General features: G+C 38.1%; 4 protein-coding genes across 4 annotated transcripts in view; 2 read left to right on the top strand and 2 right to left on the bottom strand.

Annotated features, from left to right (window-relative positions):
- Positions 1 to 23,705, top strand: part of LOC134665801 (uncharacterized) — a 152,859-nt gene that overhangs the window by 88,663 nt on the left and 40,491 nt on the right. The gene's annotated exons all lie outside the window — the stretch shown is intronic.
- Positions 275 to 6,188, bottom strand: LOC134665590 (protein lethal(2)denticleless). The gene is made up of 4 exons (XM_063522559.1): positions 6,067 to 6,188; positions 5,792 to 5,997; positions 4,934 to 5,045; positions 275 to 4,033 (listed from the first exon to the last, which is right to left on the bottom strand). The coding sequence occupies exons 1-4, from the start codon at positions 6,107 to 6,109 to the stop codon at positions 2,355 to 2,357; spliced, it is 2,040 nt and encodes a 679-aa protein (XP_063378629.1). The 5' UTR covers positions 6,110 to 6,188; the 3' UTR covers positions 275 to 2,354.
- On the top strand, positions 8,072 to 11,356 carry LOC134665228 (uncharacterized). Its single transcript, XM_063522109.1, has 2 exons — positions 8,072 to 8,371; positions 8,455 to 11,356. The coding sequence occupies exon 2, from the start codon at positions 8,459 to 8,461 to the stop codon at positions 10,202 to 10,204; it is 1,746 nt and encodes a 581-aa protein (XP_063378179.1). The 5' UTR covers positions 8,072 to 8,371; positions 8,455 to 8,458; the 3' UTR covers positions 10,205 to 11,356.
- LOC134665238 (3-oxoacyl-[acyl-carrier-protein] reductase FabG-like) lies at positions 11,483 to 13,521 on the bottom strand. Its single transcript, XM_063522122.1, has 4 exons — positions 13,222 to 13,521; positions 12,715 to 12,940; positions 12,512 to 12,598; positions 11,483 to 12,369 (listed from the first exon to the last, which is right to left on the bottom strand). Exons 1-4 carry the CDS (start codon positions 13,479 to 13,481, stop codon positions 12,121 to 12,123), a joined length of 822 nt encoding a protein of 273 aa, XP_063378192.1. The 5' UTR covers positions 13,482 to 13,521; the 3' UTR covers positions 11,483 to 12,120.

Below are 23,705 nucleotides of genomic sequence, written 5' to 3'. Positions count from 1 at the left end.
TCTGCGCGGTACGGGAGCGACGGGGTAGGACGACTAAAGCCGGCCACTGACCTTCCAAATGGATGCCGTTACAATGGATTCATCCAAATGGACGGCATCCTAATATTAAACATTGTACGTTTTTGACATTCACGGACTGATTTTGGATTGCAGCCACGCTATTTGGACGTCGGTGGCCAGCTTTTAAGGGCGGCGGGAAAGGTGCGGGCGCCGTACGCCTGCCGCCCGACACACAGGCGAGGCGAGGACATATTTTAAATTAAAACAACTCTAATAAGGACATATAGTTTAATGAATGTAACATCGTAAAAAATGCACAAAGTAAGATGTCAATATGTAGAACTGATTTTCGAAAATGTAATTCATTACAAATAACACAAGATCATCGTAGACTCCATGTTACACTATCTAAACTCTTGGTACGATTTTAAACTTTCCTAGTGCATAGAAATTATCTTTCAATAACAGTGCATGATATACGAACAGTTATACAACACTATCACTACACCTTATGAAACAAAGTCGCCCGCCGCGTCTGTCTGTTCGCGATAAAGTCAAAAACTACTGAACGGATTTTCACCTAACAATAGAGATTTTTGAGGAAGGTTTAGCTTAATTTGTTAAGATTCTGTGTAAACTGTGCGAAGCCCGGGGCGGCTCGCTAGTATTAAAAAAAATTCGCTGCCGAATAAATATTTCTTCACGTACATTATACCTACCTACCGAGTCCATTCTATGCACTAAAATAGTTTACTACAATTCTAAAATAATTACTTACGTTCCTCAATAAAATGTTTGCTTATAACTAAAAAGATCAATTTAGCATTAATTAAGCTTAAATCACAATATCAGTTCATTTCGTATAAAAGGGCGTTTAGAACTTCCTATTTGATTTAATTCGAAAACACGTAAGTCTTCAAATTGGGCCAACATGTGTGACTGTTTGCTCCAAAACCAAAACCAAAAACTCACTAATTACCACCACAAGTTCACAGCCATAGCGAACCATATTAGTACTACAATAAGGTAGATTTTTATTTAATTATTTTTCAGTAATTAGTTAAGTTTTGGTTGTCACCTGACGAAATACACATCTAGTTATTAACACTTACAGTGCCAAGCACTCCATTTCCAATATAAAATGAACCCACCTCGTGGGTTCTTGGCAGTGAAGTGAATCTGTTACATACAAAATTGACCTGGCCAGAAATATGACTGTTGACAGCTGACAGATTATATCCATAAGAAATAGAAATTTTTGAGGGTACCTCCCCTGCATTTTTTTTAAACCTTATGGTGCGAGGTGTCGTTAAAAAGGTATTTAAAAACGAATACGAAATAGAACTCCACTTATAGGGCTCTATATTTCGCTTACATAAGGGGTCATCCATTAATTACGTCACACGTTTAGGGGGAGGGAGGGGTCAAGAAAATGTGACATATTGTGACATGGGGGAGGGGGGAGACACAAACTTTGTGACGTCACTTTAACTTCATCAGTAACCGAAAATTTATTTAAATTATTTAGTTCGCTGTACATTTAAATAACAAGTTTTTAAAGCGAAAATAGTTTTTAATCGTTTAATTTTCTTCCCTAAGCAGTTTTGGGTTATAAAATTACTAATACTTATATCGTCAAAAATATTTTGATAAAATATTAATAATACTTAGGTACTTACTTAATTCGATTTGGCGATTTCGTAGAAAAAATGTGACGTCACACTAGGGGGGGAGGGGTTTGCCAAATGTGACCAAGTGTGACAAGGGGGGGAGGGGTCAAAAAACCTAGAAATTGGTGTGACGTAATTAATGGATGACCCCTAATGCGTTGAAAGAAATAATAGTAGTCTCAAGTTCACAAAACCAAAATATTTAAATTCGCCCATAAGCCTCAGTAACTTGCCCTTAATTTCTTACTTACTGCTGTGTAGCAACGACCCGAAGTGGATCTTGGCCCCCACACGAAAGACCGCCGTGCTACTCTGCCCAAATCTGTCCAGTCGACGGCCCTTAGTTTTTAAGTGACTTAATTTATTCAATACTCAGTTGCTTGCATTATGCTCAACTGTATAAATTACTTTACTAGGAACCGCTCATGCGACTTCGAGACCAATACACGATGTCTAAAATAGGGCAAATATCGGCGGCCAGTATATTCGTGGTAATTATTTATATACAGCTTGGTACCTAATAACTAGTCTTAGATGTGGGGCCTGACTATCGAGCAACCTTTTCTAATTCTCTAGACATATAGGAATATTGTTACATATTATAACGGTAAATTTTCACAGATATTCAAATTAACATCTCTGCGATGAAATACATCACAGAATCTGTGTATGATATGTTAAGACTTATTTGTCTTTATTGGCAACTGAGAAGTACGTCAGCAGCGTTCTAGATTTTTTGCCAGATTTGGGTGTTTTTTCTGTTACAGAATTCCTTCTAACAGGTATATTCTCTTTAGGACTAAGTGGTGCAACCAAATCTTTTTCTATTGCTTCCGGATTGCAGTTTTTTCCTTTTTTTTCTCGCACTATACGTGTGAGCCAATTAGTGGTGTCCTGTTTCTTCTTAACGGGTGACATCAGTCTTAAATGTGGAGCCTCTCCATCAAGCACAAAATTAGGTAAATTCTTTGTGGGAGTATTGAAACTTATTATTCTAAGTTTAGTAGGAGAAACGCTTACTGGTGAACAACTAGGCATTGAAGGTGGTGTGATAGTCTTAGGTGATTTTGGAGACAGTTTCCTGCATGCCCTCTTTTCATAGTTTTTTGTGGGTGTCATAAATGAAGTGCCAGCTTTCGGTGCTATATAGTTCCAATCACTCGACATTTGACCTGAATCAAAGGATAAGTGGACAGGACTGGTGTTGTCTAACAAATCACTGTGCCTCTTAATGCCGGTAGGAAGCAACTTCGGCTCGCCATCCTCAGGGACCATATCCAGCTTTAAACGCTTAACTAGGATTTCGGCGTCATCTGCCTCTCTGGAAGCGTTCATCAGATCTGTTAAACATCTCTTAGTTTTTCTTACTGAAGTACTGTCTGAACGCATGCGTTTACAGCTATATGAGCCTGGAGTTGTCACCAATTTCCGCTTTAACGAGCTGGGTGTACGGTCAAGAGTGCCCCACTTTGGTAGAGTGGTTATGTCAGTCCTTGGGACGACCTCGGCGTGCCCCTTCAGTTCCATGTTTCGTTCATGATCCGATACAAACTCCTTCCCTATTCTCCAGATCTTGTGTCGTGCGTCGTCGCTGCAAGTGACGATTTTCATGTCACCCTTCTGACACCACGCAGGGCACGTGACCTCGGCCCAGTGCCCAACCAACTTTACAACCGGCTCAGAGTATTTTACGTTCCAAATGTAAGCATTCTTATCGCTACTGCCAGAAACCAAATACATACTGTCTGGGCTAAGACTAGTTTTGATGTAAAATGTGCTATTTTCATGGCCAACGTATCTTTGTTCTGGCAGCGAATTATACGTTGAAATATTAAAGCAGTAAATTACATTATCCATGCAGCTGGCGTAGAGCCTCATCCTAGCATCGTCAATAATGAGATTTGTGTAACCATTCTTTGTCGAACTTCCACAATATGGTATAGAATGTTTTGGTAGTGGTTCTCTTTTATAAATAGTGTAATTCTTTCTTAAATCCCACACTTTGATGTTACCGTCGCATTCGCCGCATGATATTAGGGTTGTGTCGTCTTGAAAAACTAGACCAGTTATGCTGATGGACCTATGGTTATCAAGTCGGGGTCTTTTGGTATGTGAACCTGGTGTTTTTGGTGTGAATGAGGAGTGGCAGTTCATGAGGCAGTTGTCGGGTTTAACAACAACAGCGGGTTGCCCGCACCTCACGTCCCAAACAAGGATGTGTCCATCTCGGGCCCCAGTAGCAAAAACTGAGGGCTCATTAGGGCGGAAAACAGCTGTCTTGACTGAGCGCGTGTGGTTGGAGAATACGAGGACACGTTTTGGAGTGCTCTCGGCCACATCCCATAAACTGGCTGTATGATCTCCTGGAAAACAAGAATTCATTTTGTTAGATACATGATATGCAGTCTCACTTCATTATGGTACTGCAGAATTCTTTCCACTCATAATATACTAGATATAAAGCTATATAGCCCTAGAAAATAAAGCAAATAAAGAATTTACTTTACGTTACTTTTTACTTTAAAAAGGTGCCCCTCTCCTCTATCCATATTACAATACAATACAATTAGCCCTTTATTCAGTGACTCATTTGTAGTCATGTTACTTTTTCACTGTTTTTAGTTGTCACTATACTTCGTTTTTTTTAGCATTAGAAATAAGGTAAACAATCATGATGTGTCTTTTAATTAAAAAACACATTTTAAAAATCAATTATTAATCTAATACAATCATTTATATTCTTCTGCTTTCATAAGTAATAGTTTTTGATTTTTAAAAAGCGTTTTGGTTACGTTCTTGCAAGTTCTTTCTAATGCTAAAAAAAACGAACTATAGTCAGGTTGTCCGGGTTTCTGAAAAAAGTCTCCTTTAAAGCTTTCCCATCTTCTCTGTTTCGAGCGGTTCTTATTCACTTTGGAATATGGATTGGGGTTTGGAATATGGTAATGTGTATAGGGTAGAGGTTAGAGGGGTTATGGGGTGGGAAGAGGTTAGTGACAATTTAATAATGTTTGTCAAAATCAACCTAAATACACTAATTTTGTTTTCTTAGTGGTAACTGCAAGAACTCAAGGCTTGTACTTAACATAATAAATTGTAAGCACCAGTAGGTTATGGGGCACCACTGTCAAAAAAAGGTTAGTTCCCAACTCGCCAGAGTCCTGTTTCACCGGATTTACTTTAGGTATATCACAATCAGAGTATAAGAGAATCCGATGAAATGAGAATGTGGCAAATTGGCAACTTACCAAAAAATGTCTTACCTGAGACGGTAACGAAGCTGAGGGAGCGAGGCGCCCAGGCCAAGTCAAACACGGCATTGTTATGGCACTGGAAGCTATCTAGTGCTCCTGTGAAACTTATCTTTGATGTATCCTGCAACATGAGTAGATAGAAATTATAATCTGAAATAATAGGCAAGTTATTGCCACATTATAGTATTTGTATTATCCATAACACAATCCTAAGTTAACCTTGTAAACAGAGTTTACTTTCAAAGGGGTATTTAGAAATCTTATGAAAATAGAAATCATTATTATCATGTCAGTCAAATTATGTACACTAATGGATGTAGGTCTCTCTATTTCTATAATCCACCTTGATGACTCAAATTTATAGAAGATTGTATAAGTTAACAGTTAACAATCTGAGTGGTCATCAACAGAAGCTAGAAAGCCATAGATTTCATGGTAAGACACTTCTGGAGCAACTAAGTAGTGATGGTTTACAGCAATTTCCAGAGGACGTGCTTGTGGCTCAGAATGTCAGATTATCATTAATCATTGTGCAATATGAGTTTTTGCTTGCTGCTATTGTAATAACTTGTAAACATCAACAAATAGAGGTGAAAATGACACACTGAGGGCGTAGTTATCCAGAATGTTCTAGATTCTAGAGAATGTTCTAGAAATACAAGACTTATTGATCAATTATACATTTCTGAAATTCCTTTTAGATCAAATGATAAGTGAATATAAAATAAAATCATGGCAATCTCATTGACTATTTAAAAAAAGCAAATGGAACAGACTTGTGTTTATATAAAACAATGTAATACACAATTACACACTAACAGTATTTAGATTATGCTGTAGTAATATTCTGATATTGATAAAAAATACCTGAATAGCCACTTTTCCGTCTTCATTAGCTAAGGCTAAGATGTTTTCATAGCCGGCAGCCTCCGAGAATCGGCATGCAAAGATTGGAGGGTCCTGCTGATCGAGTGAGGCTGCGGGCACCGCACTCGAAGGCTGCAGCCCGTAAAAACACTCCGCACCGTTCACCACCAGTCGCTTGAGCACGTTGTCGTAGTTATAGCGGCTGCCTACAAAGAAGCGAGAGTAAGAAAAGGTTGCCAAGTGCCTGTTATTGTAACGATTTAAATACAACGTACTTATGCCAAATTGTCTATCGATGAGATACTGGAGGTCGTTCATTGTATTAATCAGTTGAAAAACTACATTTAACACAACAGATAATTGTCATCTGTGAAAAGAAAATATAATATACAGCGTCTTCTTTCACCTCACACTAATCACAATGATAAAAATCAACACTCAGACATGGCATGGCGCGAAAATGGCGTACTACTGAGTACTGTATCAAGGCCCCTACGTTTATTGTTCTATTTGACGGCGCAGCAACTAGTATCATTTCTCTCTCCTCGCTCTTTTAAAATGCCATTTGTCAAAAAAGGACAACCATACTGCTGACAAGGTGAACTTCAAATCAAGTGTTGCCTTTTTTGATGCATCCAGGCTGTGAATGTGTGCGTAAAAGCGTGTATGTGTGTTCTTTTAGGGATGTGAAAAGTCGATTTTAATCCTGTTATATATCGATAAACGCTACACAGCGGAACGAAATAGCTATTCATTGAAGCTTCAATATCTTTGTTAAACATATACATAATTGAAATGCTAATGAATAATAAATATATTAGAATATAATAAAATATTTCAATTATTGCGGAACACATATCTTAGTAGGTATTTATGTATTTTAATTAAATATCTGAACTTTCCCTTGGTTCCCTGCTGGGGCGTGACGATAAAATTGTGATCTGATAACCACAATAAAGAATAAAAGCGTTTTTGTTCATTTTAGATATCGTCAAACCTTTGAAGTAAAATTAAAATTGTAAGAAATGTCGATAGTTTATCGATATGACTTTATCGACATGGCTACAGCAAGGTGGTGTTAAATTGTTAATCGTACACTAAACAAAAGTGGCAACAGTGACAGCTCGCTGAGACACCGTCTATATATATATATTATGTCTATGGAGTACTGTCATGTAGTAAAATGTCAGTGTCACTGCCATTTGAATTTTTAAATTTGCGTTTTGTATCCAGTTTTTTTGAGAATGATAATAAGGCCAGTCCAGACGGGAAGATCACATCGACCGATTTAATCAGAAAAAAAAATCTCGTCAATCTCCAATTTAATTACCAATGTTAAAGATATGGCGATACTTGAGCGCTCTAAATTTAAAAAAATGCCCCCCAAACTCGAATACTACCGAGAGACGTGAGAGGTGTAAGCCTAGTGAGTATTATAAATTCTTTGAGTATAAAGATCGGCTTTCCTATAGTCCGTTTTTTTTAGCATTAGAAAGAACTTCGCAGAAGTAAGCTTGTGGTTCCAAATCCGGCACTTTTAGCGGTAATAATTTGAAGTAAATTATATGTATTGACCATGCTACATTAGATAATTCAATAATTATTAACAATTAAAGAGCCTGATAAAAACTGCACGCGTGCTTCTGTGGAGTTCTTTCTAATGCTAAAAAAAACGAACTATAGGATAGCGATGCCGTCATATAGCGGCCGTCTCCATACGGCGCTATATGACGGCACCGCTATCCTAGGAAACAAGAGCAGTAAGTATCCTAAAAAGTGTAAAAAGTAGCCTAGTAAGAGTACTGTAGTCTAACTGCAAAAACTAGGAATTACTTTTTAGGATGCTACTTATAATACTAGTTAGGATGCTAGTAGTAGAGTCAGATCACGAAAAGTCTGCAGCGGATTTGATAGCCCACGCAATACGTCATAATTTCATAGAAGTTTGACGTTTAAAATAACACTTGCACTGCGTGGGCTATCAAATCCGCTGCAAACTTTTCTTGGTGCGACCTAGTAGTAATGTGTGTGAAGGGCTTCAAACGCTTTACAAATAATGAGATTATTCATTGTTGGTATCGTAGCCAATTTAATTGACTGATCAGATTGGCAATTCGATTGTTGGTGAAATTAAAAAAATCTTCTTTAGCCCTTTTTTATTTTATTTGTGGGAGTTGGTGTCAGGGATTACTTTCTTATTATTATTACATGCCATAAACATAACTTGTTAAAAAAAGTCAAGACGCGACGCTAGGTTGTTATTTTTACTTCTAGCCACACATCAATCACCATCGGCGGGGCGCCATCTTCCTTCTCATTGTTGTTGCGTCAAATCGTAGTGAAAAAGCATCTAAAACTCGTAGGAATTTGTAATTTCGTAAAATTACGTAGGTTTGTGACATTTATTTCGACATTCTAATGATTTAGTAGTCGCAGAGTCATAACATCATCGTATATTGTGACCGTCGTAGTGTAGCCTGGTGCTCCGCCGCCGCCCGGTGATGACATTTGTCTCCATTGGAACATTCCGTTTCACCTGGAGCTGGATCTCTCCTCTCCGAAACGGACGAGTATAATAAAGTGAGTATTGCATATTTGCCCTTGGGACACTTGGCGGCCACGTACTGCCTGGACTCTCTTCACCCGTATGTTTATGCTTGCAGGTTTATGGAATGTGATCGATATATTGAGAATGGACAAGACGTTGTTTCGACACCGCAGGCATGGGCCTGCGGGGTCAAGCGTAAGTTCGGAAACGGAGGCATGCGGGTTGGCGGGCCTGGCGGTCGTAGTGCGGGCCCTGGGCGAGTGCTGGCTCCCGGCGCTCTTCTCGAAGGCGGCGCCATGCTCGCTGGCGGCGTCAGCGGCTCTCCTCGACGCCGCCCTGAGCCGCGGCCCTCTCCCCGAGCGCCGTTGCCACGAGTTGTGTCAGACTCTCCCTTTATGAACAACATGGACGAAATCACTTATTGGATCGTGACAAAACGCGCGCCGTGCTTAGCAGGTTACAACAACCCCCTGCGGCGTGTGCAGCCACAGTGTTCTCGTGCGCCTCGTCACTCGGCTAGCCCTGAAGAACAAGGAGAGCCCGAGAAGAAAAAAAAGAAACTTATTGTCTTGCATGATGATTCTGATACATTGGACCAAACAAATGTTCAAGTTGAGGCACCACCTCAACTTGAGTGTGAAGTGATCAGTGATGAATCAGAGACACTTGTGTCAGATGTGGACTTTAATATAAAAAAATCATCAGTGCAGGTCAAGAACAGAAAAACAAAGGCACAAAAGAAAAGCAGTTGTGCAGCTCTGCATAAAAAAAATAAGGTGGTCACATCTACACCCAAGGTGACAACAAATCTTAGGAGGAGCTTGAGAAAAGTTCAGTCTTCTGTCAATAATAATAGCCATTTAAACAGTACCCTTGATATCTTTGACACATCCAATGGCAACGATCATCCCACTGTTCCCAAGTGTCAGACAGGGAAATTTGAGGAGAATACAAAATTAATAAATATGTCAAACAAGGAACTAAATGTTAATACATGTGCTGTATCAGTTCCAAAACCAAACAATGGGGTTATTAATGGTCAATTTGATGATCTCAGTGACGTTTCTGGGTTCACAGCAAACTATATAAAGTCCACAAAAATAAATTCAAAAACTCCCAGAAAAGTAAGAAATAAGCAAAGTAGAAACTTGGCTAAAGAATCGAGACAAAAATCAGGGCACAAGGAAGAGAGATCTCTGATTGTGAGTATCAACAAAGCTACAGGGGATCCAAAAACAAACATTATGAACTGCAGCACTGACTCTTCCCAGAATATTATCAACCTTGTAACTGTTGATAAAAAGTCAAACACAAAGAAACTTGATAAAAGTACCTCCTTACTCAAGTTTATGGAAAGCAAAAAAGGGCAAAAACTTGTAAATACTAAGAGTGAGAGTAAAAATGGTGTAATGAATACATCTTTTCAGTCAACAAGTACAACTGGGTCCAGGTATCCAAAGAGGCACAAAAATAATTCCTCGGATGTATTAATGGTAGAAATGTCTGAGAAGACAGAACCCTCCAAGCTAAGTTCAGATAAGAGAACTGCAACTAATCAACTGGTTTCCAGAACAAGGAGTGGGAGAAACAGGCATTCTAAAGTTACAGAGCCTACAGTGTATGTTCATAGCGACTTTCCTGAAAGTACTGTGGCAACTGTTAATGTGGCTAACGCAGTGCCAGATGAAGCAAAAGATAGTTCAAAGAAGAAAAGAACATCATCAAAGTGTGCAGTTGTAAAAAAGTCTCCTAACAAAACTGGACAATCTAATAAAGACTCTTTTAGAGAAAAAAGTGGTTTTGCTGCTTGCTTCTCTGACAGTGATGATGATAAACCTTTAAAACCACAGAAATACTTGTCATAGCTTAATTGTTATTTTAATGAGTATGGGATTTGTAGACATATTTGTGGATATGTTATTATGAACCTAGAGTTACAACTGTAAGCACCAAAATCATAGGTGTACCAATTGGTTGTGTAAACTTATTGCTACACAAGAAATATCATCACATTTGATATGGCAGTGAAACTGCTTTTCAGATCTCTAATGATGATTTCTAGAATTGTAACTTGATGAGCACATGACTGGTTTTGGTATTTGCATTAACTCATTGTCAAGTATATTCATCGATTTTGTTGTTCTTTACAACATAATGTGCATTTTGGCAGCAGAAATCCTGTCTTTTCATAATGAGGCAAATAAATAAATGAGTAATTTGTAAAGTATATTTAATTTTGTATAAAAGTGTTGTCATATTATGATGTATCTAAATGTAAAATGTATGTAACAGAAAGCATTCTAAGATTTTTATCACTTGGGAACTAAAAATATGTTTTGCCATGATGGTTATAAATAACAATGATTTGTGCAGCCAAATATTGCACATACAGACAACAGTGCCATACTCAGTATGGTACTTATACATAGCTTGTATCACCCACCTAGATGTAGTTCGTGTTATATTTATTATATCTTATAGATCATGTCATATTGGACTATACACAATTGAATTTATAAATTATATAAAGTGCCATTGTACCAACAACACTGGAATAATTGTCGGTCTCATAATTATAATTTATATTATATTAATTTATTTCAGTTCTGACTTTTTGTGTCTGTGTATATTGACACTGCCGAGGATAGGAATTGTATACTGTATAATAAGTTATCCAATTACTGGAAAACTTAGGACAAATCTTTGCATGAAAACTTAGTACACTATACTTTCCCATTATTGTATTCAATCAACTCTTGAAAGTAATTGAATAGTGTACAGTTGATGTAATTTAATATGAGACCATATGAATGGAGTACCATAATGTAATTTAATATGAGTCCGTCTTCTCAGGATAGCCTATTGGAGTCAGTACCTTGTTTCCATGACTAAATATGTTACTTTTATTTAAGTTTATTTTTAAATAACAGTACTGTTTCTGTTTTTTTTTTAAAGTCTTGTGTAATATATTTGTAGCATTTATGCATTTAAATTAATAGTAAAACCCTATTAATGAATATGGTTTTCTTTATGCTCGTGAAACTGATTACTTATTGTACTTACATCTATTGTATGTGCTTTTATTGAATACTCAGGAATGTGGTCTGGCTTGACAGTTGGACTATATTAGTTGTTTAATAGTAATAGTGAAAATTTGAGCCACGCAAGTTTCCATTTTCAAACTTCGCAATTAATAACCAATTATTTTGCGATAACAGTTACCGCATTGGGGATCAGTGCTTTATTTAAATATTCAGGTTTTGAGGTAGAAGCAGAACATTTTGTATTAGATACAATTTTAATGAGAATGACACTTCATTCATAACCAACTAGAATTAACTAGATCATACATTAATATGAGAATGAATAAATAAGTCCCACGGTAAGCTCAACAAGGCTTGTATTGAGAACGATTTGTGCTCTACACAGCACAACCGAGGTACCACTATTTTTGACCACCACCCTCTAATTTCAATTAAAGAAATCTCCATCCATATGATGTAGCAGGTTGGAACATTTTCACTTAAAAAAAAATGCTTATGTAAAAATTATCTAACAAATCAATTTATTAAATACTGATTTACTGAACCTTCACATATGAAGATAATAGAGCGCATTTCCATACAAACGTAGGTGGTCCCCATTGCCCTGTTTGGATCTTGACATTTTGGAATAGTCATTTGTTTTACGAGGGCGCAAAGTTGTTATGCTCGTGCTAAAATTGATAAGTAGGTAGGTACCCGATAAGCTAACATAGATAGAAAAAAATATATCGTCAAGTTCACTTTCTCATCTGCTCGTTCTGGTCCTTAAGCATCTCTCCGAGGCCGACGAGCTGCAGGCCGCCGTCGACCTTGACGGTGGCGCCGGTGACCAGCCGGCTGTCCCCGCTGGCCAGGAACGCGATCACACGCGCCACGTCGGCCGGCTCGCATGTTTGTCGCATCGGGATTCTAGCCTCGCTGTTCTTGAGGAAGGCCGCGTGCTCCTCGTCTGTGTGGCCGGTCAAACGTTGAAGGAGAGGTGTGTTCTAGAAAAATACAAAAACTTTTACAATGTTCACAATGAACTTTAGGTATATGTAGGTAAGTCTATCGGCACGGTTACCAGTATGATATCGATAGAGAATATTTATTTATGTAGAAATTGAAATACATAATAGGTTGACTTACTGTGATTCCTGGACTAACGGTGTTCACTCTCACACCTTTGGGGGCTAACTCGAGGGCGATCAAACGCGTGAAGTGGTCGAGAGCCGCCTGTTGAAAGAAAACAATCAGTACCGAATGAAGAAAGCAGTGCTGACCTGGAATAGTTATTGAACCATACATGGATTAACCTAGAATGCGTAATGCTGTATCATCACAAAACAAACCTTCGCCATTCCATAGGGCAGACTGCCAACGTGCACCATGGTGGCGGCGATGCTCGACACGTTGACGATGGAACCGTGCGCCGCCACAAGCGCGGGCGCGAGCAGCCGCGTCAGGTTGAAGGCGCCGCGGACAACCGTCCCGAACACGCGGTCGAACGACGCCATGTCCGCCGTCTCCAACGATGTGATGGCTGCCACTCCGGCGCAGTTCACCAGCACGTCCAGTCTGCAAGCAGTTAGATACTGGGGTTAATAGGGATGGCGATAAGAAAATCAGTACCAGCCGTGTTCGAATACTTAGGTACTTACGCGACTTCTGGTTTGGAAATCGTTTTAGCGCTACGGTATCGCTATCAACACTTAAATGGTTTTCGCCTTAGCCGAAGCCACTCGCGCAATGTCGTGGCCAAGCCGTAAGAATCTTACTACCTTAAGGTAACAGTCCATATTTTACCTATCTAATAATGAAAACTCATTTTAATATGTCCTCCTATTAGACCTTCTTACCGTCCAAAATGCTCTAAAGTTTGTTTAGCGACCCTCTCGCACCCCTCGTCCGTGGACAGGTCTGCTGCAATGTGCAGGTGTTGCAGCTGGTGTTTCACACACTCTTCTGCGACCGAGCGCAGTTTCGCCTCGTCCCGACCCACGAGCGCGAGCCGAGCGCCTCGCTCGGCAAACAATAGTGCTGTCGCTTTGCCAATTCCAGAACTGGCGCCAGTTACCAATATCACTTTATTTTCGAACTCCATTTTGTTTAGTTGCATGCTTCTTACAGACTGCGGCTGGGATATAACTTATGCTATATTTATAAGAATGATAGCAAACCCAGTTTTCCTCAATGTAAGTTATATCTTGTCAAGGGGGAAATACCTACCGCGTGAGTTTCCCATCCGCTTGACGCATCTTGTTGTTTTAGGGTAGGTAATTTACGGTTTGTTTACTTCTTAGCAGGAAAATATACTACTTTATAGCTAATAATAGTAATAATTGTGTATTTACAATCAAAATCTATATATGTATACGTACATACGATATAATACATATATGTATGTATATAATATAAATAAGTATAGATAAATAATATTAATATAATAACCGAGGAAAAAAAATAATAGACAGAAAAAAAACAATTAACCATTGGTACAATTTGACTTTTTTGAAACTAACGTTTTTTATATAAGGTATAGTTTATGCAACGAACATTTTAAGAATACCTACTTTAACTATCTGTTAGTACCAATACAATAAATAAAATGTATCTGCTGGTATAGGGGAGGAAGGGGTTACTGCTGATATTACAGTTGTACACGGGACACTTTTATTTAGAATCTACGCTATTTAGAACGTTTGTTTTGAAACCTTTCGATCGTATTAAATTAAACACGGAATGAGATTAAATAGGTATATTTAACAACTAAAAAAAAGTTGATTCTAATGTCATCTATTGTCCACATCATGCACTAGTTGAGCTATTCTACTCAACAATAGATGACGCTACTTGCATGTGGCTAGCGCCATCTATTAGAGATTATAGTAATTTAAATAGTGTTTGCTATTGTATAATAGATGGCAGCACATATCTTTCAATACTGCTATAAATATAAAATATCAAAAAACTTGTATTAATTAACATTAAATAATATTACAGTAAACTTCCTAAGGAAAGTTATGCCGGTTAGTTTTAAGCACTAATATGTTTAATTACATATAATAATCAATAATCGTTTTTTTGTTAAAGAAACCCTCGATTTTGTTTAAGCAAATTTAATTTTAACAAGCAGAAACGTCTGCGAACGATGCTATTAAGCTTAGAATAAATTTAAAAGTGGAAAAATTACTGTCTTGGGTGAGACTTGAACTCACGGCCTCTGGATATCCATATCATATGCAGGTACCTGCATCTCATCAAATTTTCAAACACCGGGTGACAGCTCAACACAAGAGGATTAGCGATACTGACTACAAAATCCCATCACATTTGCTTTCTTTTGCACATGGATCTTTCCCGAAACTGTCAAACAGTTAAAGAGTCAAATCATTACGCTTCATTGCAATCGACTGGTGTGGGAACCGTCAAGTGTCCGAGGTGTTCACACTCGTTCGAGTGGGTACCTACTGTGCGATTCGTCTGGGAAACAAGGTGAATATTTCTTTAATATTTGATAATTTCTATTGCTATGTGCACTTGATATATTTTATTTATGAATGATTGAGTCTATTATGATAAGTATTCTTGCGTGTGCGTGTGTGTGTGTGTGTGTGTGTTTACCTCAAAAGTATAGGTACCTACTACTACTTCGACATTTTCTGATGTATTCTGCGAATATTTTTACAGCAAGAGTGACGATTAGGTTAGGTAGGTATATAGGTATATTCTCTTTGGTTTTAGTTCTTCTTTTGCTGAAAGCTCGATGAAAGCCAGTTGCAATCGTTATTGAGAAGTTTTGTATGGAACAAACTATCCTAACTACCTACATATGCATAGTATATATTTATTAATAGGAAATCGAATTATGTTTTACGAATTTTGGTTGGAAAAAACAAAAGAGTAAGTATTTACAGCAACCACCAGCTTCGTCGACAGGCTCTTTCTGTCAGATGCCAGCTGTTTGTAACCTGAGTCGCGTTTGACTTGTTGTTTCAATACGTCTGTGGCGCGACAGAGATACCCGTGTTACGCTAATAAGTATCAGTTTCTAAAACGTGGAACTGTTTTTAAGATGATGTTTTAGTAAAGTTATATTTGGGAAATGTTTTAATCTGAAATAACTTTCTTTAGACGGTTCAATACCTACATATATTATACATACCACTACATTCTGCCCACGACTTCGTCTGTGTGGAATGATGATGATGATGATTGATAAAACTACCCTATGTCCTTCCCCGAGCCTCAAACTATCTCCATGCCACACCTAAATCGGTTCAGCGGCTTAAGCGCGAAGACGTGACAGACAGACAGATATACCTACTTTTGCATCTATCACTACACCTTAGATATTAACTGTGTATGTAAGTCTCTCGCCGCGTCTGCCTGTTTGTGTATGTATGTTCGCGATTAACTCAAAAACTACTAAACGCGGTTTTCACCTATCAATAGGCCTGAGTTACACTTGTAAGTTTTACTTACGTAAGTAGGGACACGGCTATACTACAGAATGAGAGATGAATATCGTTATCTCATTCTAACAAATAGCTTTGTCCCTACTTACGTAAGTAAAACTTACAAGTATAACTCAGGCCATAGAGCAATTCTCGAGGAAGGTTTAAGAGTATATATTAGTACAGTCAAGTACAATGTTCATAAGTGAGTAATGAAATCATTCTAATCATTGCCGTGTCTGACACTTTGACAGGAAATCTTTAGTTAAGCCAGGTTAAGCTCTCACCTGTAATCTGATACCTATACACATTTATTTTTCCAACTGTACCAGTCTCCGAGTTTTGACTTTTAAAAGCTACCCAGTAAAAACTTGCTAAAAATTAAACATTTTATTATTTTAACACCCAGAGACGTGTGCCAGACACCACAGTTTATAGAGTTTTTCTAAACTGTAAATCCGGCTTCTGCGGGATAAGCGGGACAGCCGGCCTAGCCAAGGTGACAATCGCTATCGCTTCGACAACGAAACGCTTTGTGTCTCTCTATCACTCTTTCATATTAGTGCGACAGTGACAGTTGCGTTTCCATCGCTACGAAGCGTAAGCGATTGGCATGTTGGCTACGCGGCCTGGTATGTCAATGATTTAAACAAAAGCTGGTGATATGTAGACCACTGATTTGGTGAGTACTTCGGAAGTCAATAAATGCTAAACACAGGATATATATATAAGCACAATGCAAGCCGACGGCGCCATACGGCACACACTACTGTTGTTATTGTCCTATACGTATGTTTACGATAATTAATGGACAACCTTCTAACCACTGACAGTACCTTAGGCTGGTCCAGAAAATGGACCTACAGGTCTGTAAAAGTTAGGTGGTTTTCGAGATAATCGAAGTTTTCTTCTTTTTTAATAGCCAATTAGCAAGCACCTTACTTCACTTTATAATGACCATCGAGGCCATAACCGGTAGGTAGTAGGTACCTATCTTTATTTGTAAAAATTAAAGTAGCATGTGTTTATTTTTATAGGTACCATTTTAGAATCAGTATTAATTAGTTGAACTATTTTTTAGAAAGTAGGACACACTTGGTCTCCATACATTTACTACCTGATAAGATTTCTGTAAAGACTATAGATCAAACAAGTGGCAAAGAACTACCGACTGTTTACAATCGGCAGTCGCAGGCGACATATTAAAAAAAGCCTCATTGAAGCTCAATTCATTAGATCGTCCGAATTGAATTAAGTGCTTATTTATCCACAATACGCACTGCGGGCTTTCAAAGCTTCCTCAATCAAAGGCTTCAACACTTTTGTACAGGTGTTGCGCGGTCGTACAAAGGCTCTCGGGTAACCCTTGGAAGGTAACCTAACACCCTGCGCGGACGTTTTTTCAAAAAGCTCGGCCGCCATTGCTGCTCTAATCGAATTTGAGAGGAAACATTTTGACAGGCAAATTCTTGGGAAATGATAAATAATGTTGAATAGAAACAGGATGATAGATAAGAACGGGATCAAAGACGATATCATGTTTAAGTAGAAAACAGCCCCGTGATATCTTACCGAAATTGAGTAACATTTTATAATTTGTCGTATTTTTAATAGTGTTAAGTTTTGCTCAGCACCGTTATATATTTTCTCTTGTACTTGTGTTGTCTTGAAGAAATACGTACTTATTGTATTTCTTACGATTTTTCCAGTAAGTTAATACCGTTTCATACCTTGGTTTTTTTAACGATTTAAAAATTTCGCTTAAATTTTAATTCATCGAGGTATTTGTTTTATTTAAGCCAATACCTACATATATGAATATTCTAACAGTTATAACATACCTACCTACCTAGCTCTAATCTAATAATATGTACAACGTAAACAAAAAATATAAGTGCAATGGCGGCCCTGTTGGCTTGTGAGTACTACATACTTATGCGCAGTCTATAGGCACGCATAAGGCGGGGCCTGGCGGAAACAGGATCCACTTCCTTAGACACGGCTGACACGGGCTCCGAGCCCTTTGGTGTCGCTTTAAAGGGTTAATCACGAACGTAATAAGAGGGTATGCTTACTCAGATAGTTTGATTCCTTCTGAGTGCACTTGTCAAATATTACCGAGGTAGCAAATACGCTTACTTAAAAACATGCTTAATTAAAATTACCAATACTTCAACTATTATTATAGACGTTTTTCGTGTTAATTACATGTCTAATTGTCTATGACGGCGATGTGTAACAGATATATGAGAGCATATAATTATAACACCGATATTAGCATGACACGTAATAATGGAATAAGATATTACAAGGTGAAGTAAATTTTTGGGAGTTAATCCGTCCGCACCGTCGTCAGATCATCACCGTTTAAAAAATTTAGAGTAGGTAACATCTAGCACCATTCGCTTTACTCATAATAGTATTATCGATAAAATGGTAATTTTATATTACTTACAAACGAACTAATGTCGTACCTAGTAGTTAATGTTTATTTTCTGATAATTTTTGGGCCATTAGTATTTTAAAGGATTGATTTTAATAATGTTTGAAATAAGTATTCGATCACGAAAACATAAACTTATCGAACAGCTCAGACGAGAGACTTAATTGCGAGCTTCATATAAATCGCTTACTTTACAATATAAACAAGAATAAATATGCCTTCCGTCACGCTGCGAAATCGCTTTAAAAACCGAGGAGTCGCAGATGACAAGTAAATTAGCCGCACACCTCTTTACGGCGCTCATTTATCCGAGGTAAAGCCTTCCATGTTCAAGGACCCAGGCGAGATGCCCTAAAAAGAATTCTAGTCAATCGTCTTAAGTTTCACACTTCTTTACCGCAACCTCCTAAGGTTAAGTTCAGTGTTGATAGAGAAAAAATAATTGTAATGCGTAGGTGTTAAGGTGGTTTTTGGAGTAAAGATGAGAGGGAGGAGGGAGCGGGTTCTTCCATAAATAAATCGTCCCGGTTGAGTCCTGAGCGTATTTTACAAGCGTTTACACCTAAGTAGGATCGACGGACAGTGCGCGTTAGAAACGCTGGGAATAGGATTAACGTTAGGTTTCTCTTTTAGGTATAGGTAAACTTTTCCTTGTATGTACCTACTTTACCCGACATGTGAAGTAATGCTTGGTGTAGGTAGGTACGTGGCTTGATGGAATTTAAAGTATATATTTATAAGGCTGAACATAGGCCTCCCCCTTTTGGGGGGTGAATGCCATAATCGCCACGCTTGGCAGGCGGGTTGGCGATCGCAGTCGAGTACACCGAATTTGAGGGACGCTGCTGCCCGTCCACCGGTGGTCTTGGACGTAGTTTCAGGACATATCCGGGTCCTGGACGTAGTTTAAGGACATACCCGGGTCCCAGGGGGGAGGCCTATGTTCAGCAGTGGACGTCTTATGGCTGAGATGATGATTTATAAGGCAAAGCTGTCGTTTAATTCGTCCGAGCGCAGTAAAAGTTTTTTACATAATTGACATTCTATACAAAAGATAGCACGATTATAGTCCCTTTTGTATGTTGAGGCTTTAGCTAAGTTTTCCAGCCCTAATCTATTATTCTGTAGATATAAAATGTGTACGACTGTTTTTCTTCCAACATTAGTTACCTGAAGTGTAATGTTCGAAAACAGCACACCCATAACTGTACAACGTACAAAAGTAATCATCATCAGCGTTTTATGAACGACGATTTACTCACTACGGTAGCGTTGTACTAGCTCTGTATGCGTGTGCCCTTGTCTTAAGCGGCGTATCAAAAAGGATTATTCGAACGCAATAAATATGGCCGCCGCATAATCCGAATAATAACATTAAAATAATATCGTCACCAATGGAGACGTCGTCGCCTAATAGATTTATCAGGCCGATATATCAACGTTATTGGACGGTATATGTTCTACACGCGGCATCGGCTTTGATATTTTTTAACGTATGTTCAAGTTGACGAGCCTTCGGTGTTGTACTCGTACTAGATAGAAGCATCCGTTTAATAAGACTTTGATTCTTGATTCGGATTTTGATTAGACGGCCAAAATTTATTTGATTTAGTACCTACACTGTCCTTTGACATATTTGGTTAGACTTATTGCGTTCTGGCGAAAGCATTACGATTCTTTTACTGTGACACAGGTACGGCAAAAGGCCGAGAAAATGTTTATCGACTTACCTACTCATAACGTAAATAAAAACGATAAAACCTTCGTACCAGATACGGAGCAAGCTTTCTATATGGAATTGCTATACAATTTTTATACGTGGCAGCGGGTCAGACGGGACAATCAAATACCTAGTACCTAAGTATGATCAGAAATAAAATTGACTTAAAAAATGTAAGCACCAATTTGTGGGCTCGGCGGCCCATTTATTTTTGTGTCCACAATACACAATCAAATTGTCAATTTAATCAGATTGTGCAAAACTTTGTGCCGTCTGGACTGGCCTTAAGTATGTATTTGATGCATGCGTGAATTGATTCCATCATAATATGGTCTAGAATTAGAGTGATTGTTGTTTAGAGCTTTTGCCTTTTTCGTACTGTAAGTAACTAAGTATGCTTTATTAAATAACAGTCTTACAAAACGTTATCCATGCTATTAAACGAACATTAACATAATATTGTAATGAGAATAAATCTATAAGTAAATAAACTACCTACCAGATTTATTCTTGTGTAGGTACCTAGGTACATGCGTGCGTCCACTTGTCTAAAATAGCTTCATTAGCCCTATTTCCATCCCATAATTGATGGACCATATCGGTCTTTAATTTGATTTACTTACTTTCAAACCAAAAATGTCTTCATTAACTGTGATAGCAATTGATTTATGACGCGCTTTATTAACGTAAGCAGTACCTATACGGGGCGTGTATGTATTAGGAATGAAAATTGATTAAAAGCGAAGCTGACATCCATCTGGGGGTTCTTTAGAATTCTTAGAAAAAAAATGCACTATGTAGGTAGACAAAAAAAAATCTAGATTAGCTTGCCCAATTAGATACCGTGGCCTTTAGTCGATTATGAGATTGGCCGCCTCTCCGGGCGCACCGCTTTAAAATAAGAGATATTATAAAATGGAGTAATTATCAGCCTTAAATGAATGAATAGTGCCTGTTATTTGGTGCCTTTAAAAAGTCACACAAACCTGCCGCCAAAAAGCAGCTCTCATACGATCTTAGTCACGCTCTCATTTTATAACAACATGCTTGAATGAAGTACAATACCTACATGAAATACCTCTACCTTCCATAACATGAAATATGACATGAAAATTTACTTAATATGCAAATATGTACCAGTAACAGGCATATGTTACGTAAATGTGTAAAACTGAAACTTAATGTTCTTTCACAATATCGTTTTAAAATGGGAGCGCAAATTAAATTGAATGTTGGTGGCTAGATTCGTGTGGACTCTTAAAATCCTCAGGAAGTTAATGTCAGTAACGATCAAGGAATATATCGAAGACAGTTTTATGAAGTATGTCAAGGCACATAAATAAAGAAAGATTTAGTAAGAGGTTCTCATCCTGACTCACACCTCGTCGTGGTGGTTTATTGTTTTACGCCTACAGACAAACGGACAAATTTCTCGTCCCGGTGACCGGTCTGTGGTCGTCCCTCAGCCCTCACCGTCACTGGCCACCAACAATAGCTATCATAAACAACCATTCAGATTTGTAGCTATAAATTTGTTAACCGACCAAATACAATTTTATTTCATGTGGCCCATAATAAATATTGAAGTGTTAAGTGTCACCCAAAATTTTACTATTTTTATAGTTTTGAAACATGTATGTAGACATATCGTTAATATTGCTTGTGGCTTACAAGCATTCACCATGCAACTTACAATAATATTCCAAAGAGTCCGTATCAAATATGTAAACGGATTTTAGGCCATTTTACATACATAGTTTGATTTTTGATTTATTTATTTATTCTTATTACCTACTGCTGGATAATTAATTGCACTAAAATACGAGTGTGTGCCAAAGGCGATAATATATCACATGAGTGTTTTAATGCGTAAGTACAGGTACTTACATCATCATCATCATCATTCTAGCCTTCAGTCGCCCACTGCTGAGCATAGGCCTCTCTTCGTGTACGCCACTTATCCCGGTCCTGGGCTAGTCTCATCCAAAAGTGGCCCGCAATTTTCCGAATGTCATCCACCCAACGAGCTAACGGACACAACGGGGACGGGTACTTACATATACAGCACATAATAAAAGCTTTGCAATAGGTATTACGAGTATTTCTTTTCCAATAGATCGTGATCCCGACTAATATTAATATTGAGGTCGTATCAAATTTGTTTGATTTTCAGTGATGTTCGGAATTTGAACGTAATTTGACTTGGGTGGTATTCGACAAGCGACGTTTGACGTATCGTGTTGATCTCCCGTTGATGTGGGAAAAATCATAAGTTCTCGAATACGTACAATGTCAAAATTTGACATTAACAATCCACAGTTAGGGTGACAAGCAAACCAAACCGAACCACCCTTAGTTTAGAGTTGAGTTTTGGATGGTTTTGGTTGTACCAAATGATTTTATCCACAGTTGATGGAATCAATACTCAGTATGCAATAAAATCAACTGTTGATTTGACATGGATGCGAAATCTGACAGTTGTACGTGTCGAATTTGGCCCCTTGTCTCAAGATTAATACCATCGCCACTACCTACATTTAAAAGGTTAACATTACGTTCTTGGCATCACTAGAGCCGAGCCCAATCAGGAGCTATAAATCTGCCAAACCCGTGATTGTTATGATTATCAACACTTTATAGGAGCTCGATCAAGTAATTATGCTAATCGCTGATCAATGGACGCATTATAACAGATTATTTTTAATTAAAACATCCAATTCCCAATCGAGTCGGTTAAGACATTTATTTAAATGTCATGCTGACATTGTTTTGAATATTAATAGTGTTTTTGTTGCAAACATTAGGAAGTTGCACCCACACAATACGTATTTTAATAAATGTAGAGACAGTATTAGGTATAAGTAACGGTAATCAGGCTCACAGAGAGAGAATACGGTAATTATGTTATCTACCAATGTTTAGCTTTTTTAACCGACTTCCATTTCATAGAAGGAGGAGGTTCTGTATTCGGTTGTGGCTATTTTTTTTTTTTTTTCTATGTACGTTCACCGATTACTCCGACATCCGTAGTCCGATTTGAGTAATTCTTTTTTTGTTTGAAAGGAGCTACCTCCGAGTTGGTCCCATTTTAATTTGGTTCTGTTCTGATGATGGGATCCATGAGGAATTGAGGGAACTCCTCAATTTTTAAAGGCACATGCATGGTGATTTGGGTGTTTTCTTAAGCAACTCGAGCATTTTCTCCCGAAAACCACCACTTTGATGAAGTAGACCTGATGATGATGATTGTTTTGATGATAATGATGATGATTTTTTAAATGTAGTATGTTCAGCGATTACTCCGGCACCTGTGATCCGATTTGAGTAATTCTTTTTTTGTTTGGAAGGAGTTACCTCCACGGTGTTTCCGTATTATTTTTGGTTCTGGTCTGATGATGGAATCCATGAGGAATTGAGGGAACTCCTCAATTTTTAAAGGCACATGCATGGTGATTTGGGTGTTTTCTTAAGCAACTCGAGCATTTTCTCCCGAAAACCACCACTTTGATGAAGTAGACCAGATGATGATGATTGTTTTGATGATAATGATGATGATTTTTTTAAATGTAGTATGTTCAGCAATTACTCCGGCACCTGTGATCCGATTTGAGTAATTCTTTTTTTGTTTGGAAGGAGTTACCTCCAAGGTGTTTCCGTATTATTTTTGGTTCTGGTCTGATGATGGAATCCATGAGGAATTGAGGGAACTCCTCAGTTTTTAAA

This window comes from Cydia fagiglandana, chromosome 1, assembly GCF_963556715.1.
Source record: "Cydia fagiglandana chromosome 1, ilCydFagi1.1, whole genome shotgun sequence".
Lineage (NCBI taxonomy): Eukaryota > Metazoa > Arthropoda > Insecta > Lepidoptera > Tortricidae > Cydia > Cydia fagiglandana.
This window is presented reverse-complemented; position numbering and strand designations above follow the sequence as displayed.

What these genes read in the sequence shown, in the direction of transcription:
- LOC134665238 (XM_063522122.1), bottom strand. Translation starts at nt 13,481, where the DNA reads ATGCAACTAAACAAAATGGAGTTCGAAAATAAAGTGATATTGGTAACT. An exon ending in TGCCCTATGGAATGGCGAAG is followed by an intron (nt 12,599 to 12,714) that starts GTTTGTTTTGTG and finishes TTCTTTCAACAG; the next exon opens with GCGGCTCTCGACCACTTCAC. An exon ending in CCGTTAGTCCAGGAATCACA is followed by an intron (nt 12,370 to 12,511) that starts GTAAGTCAACCT and finishes GTATTTTTCTAG; the next exon opens with AACACACCTCTCCTTCAACG.
- LOC134665228 (XM_063522109.1), top strand. Translation starts at nt 8,459, where the DNA reads ATGGAATGTGATCGATATATTGAGAATGGACAAGACGTTGTTTCGACA.
- LOC134665590 (XM_063522559.1), bottom strand. Translation starts at nt 6,109, where the DNA reads ATGAACGACCTCCAGTATCTCATCGATAGACAATTTGGCATAA. An exon ending in ACGGAAAAGTGGCTATTCAG is followed by an intron (nt 5,046 to 5,791) that starts GTATTTTTTATC and finishes CTCATGTTGCAG; the next exon opens with GATACATCAAAGATAAGTTT. An exon ending in CAGCTTCGTTACCGTCTCAG is followed by an intron (nt 4,034 to 4,933) that starts GTAAGACATTTT and finishes CTTGTTTTCCAG; the next exon opens with GAGATCATACAGCCAGTTTA.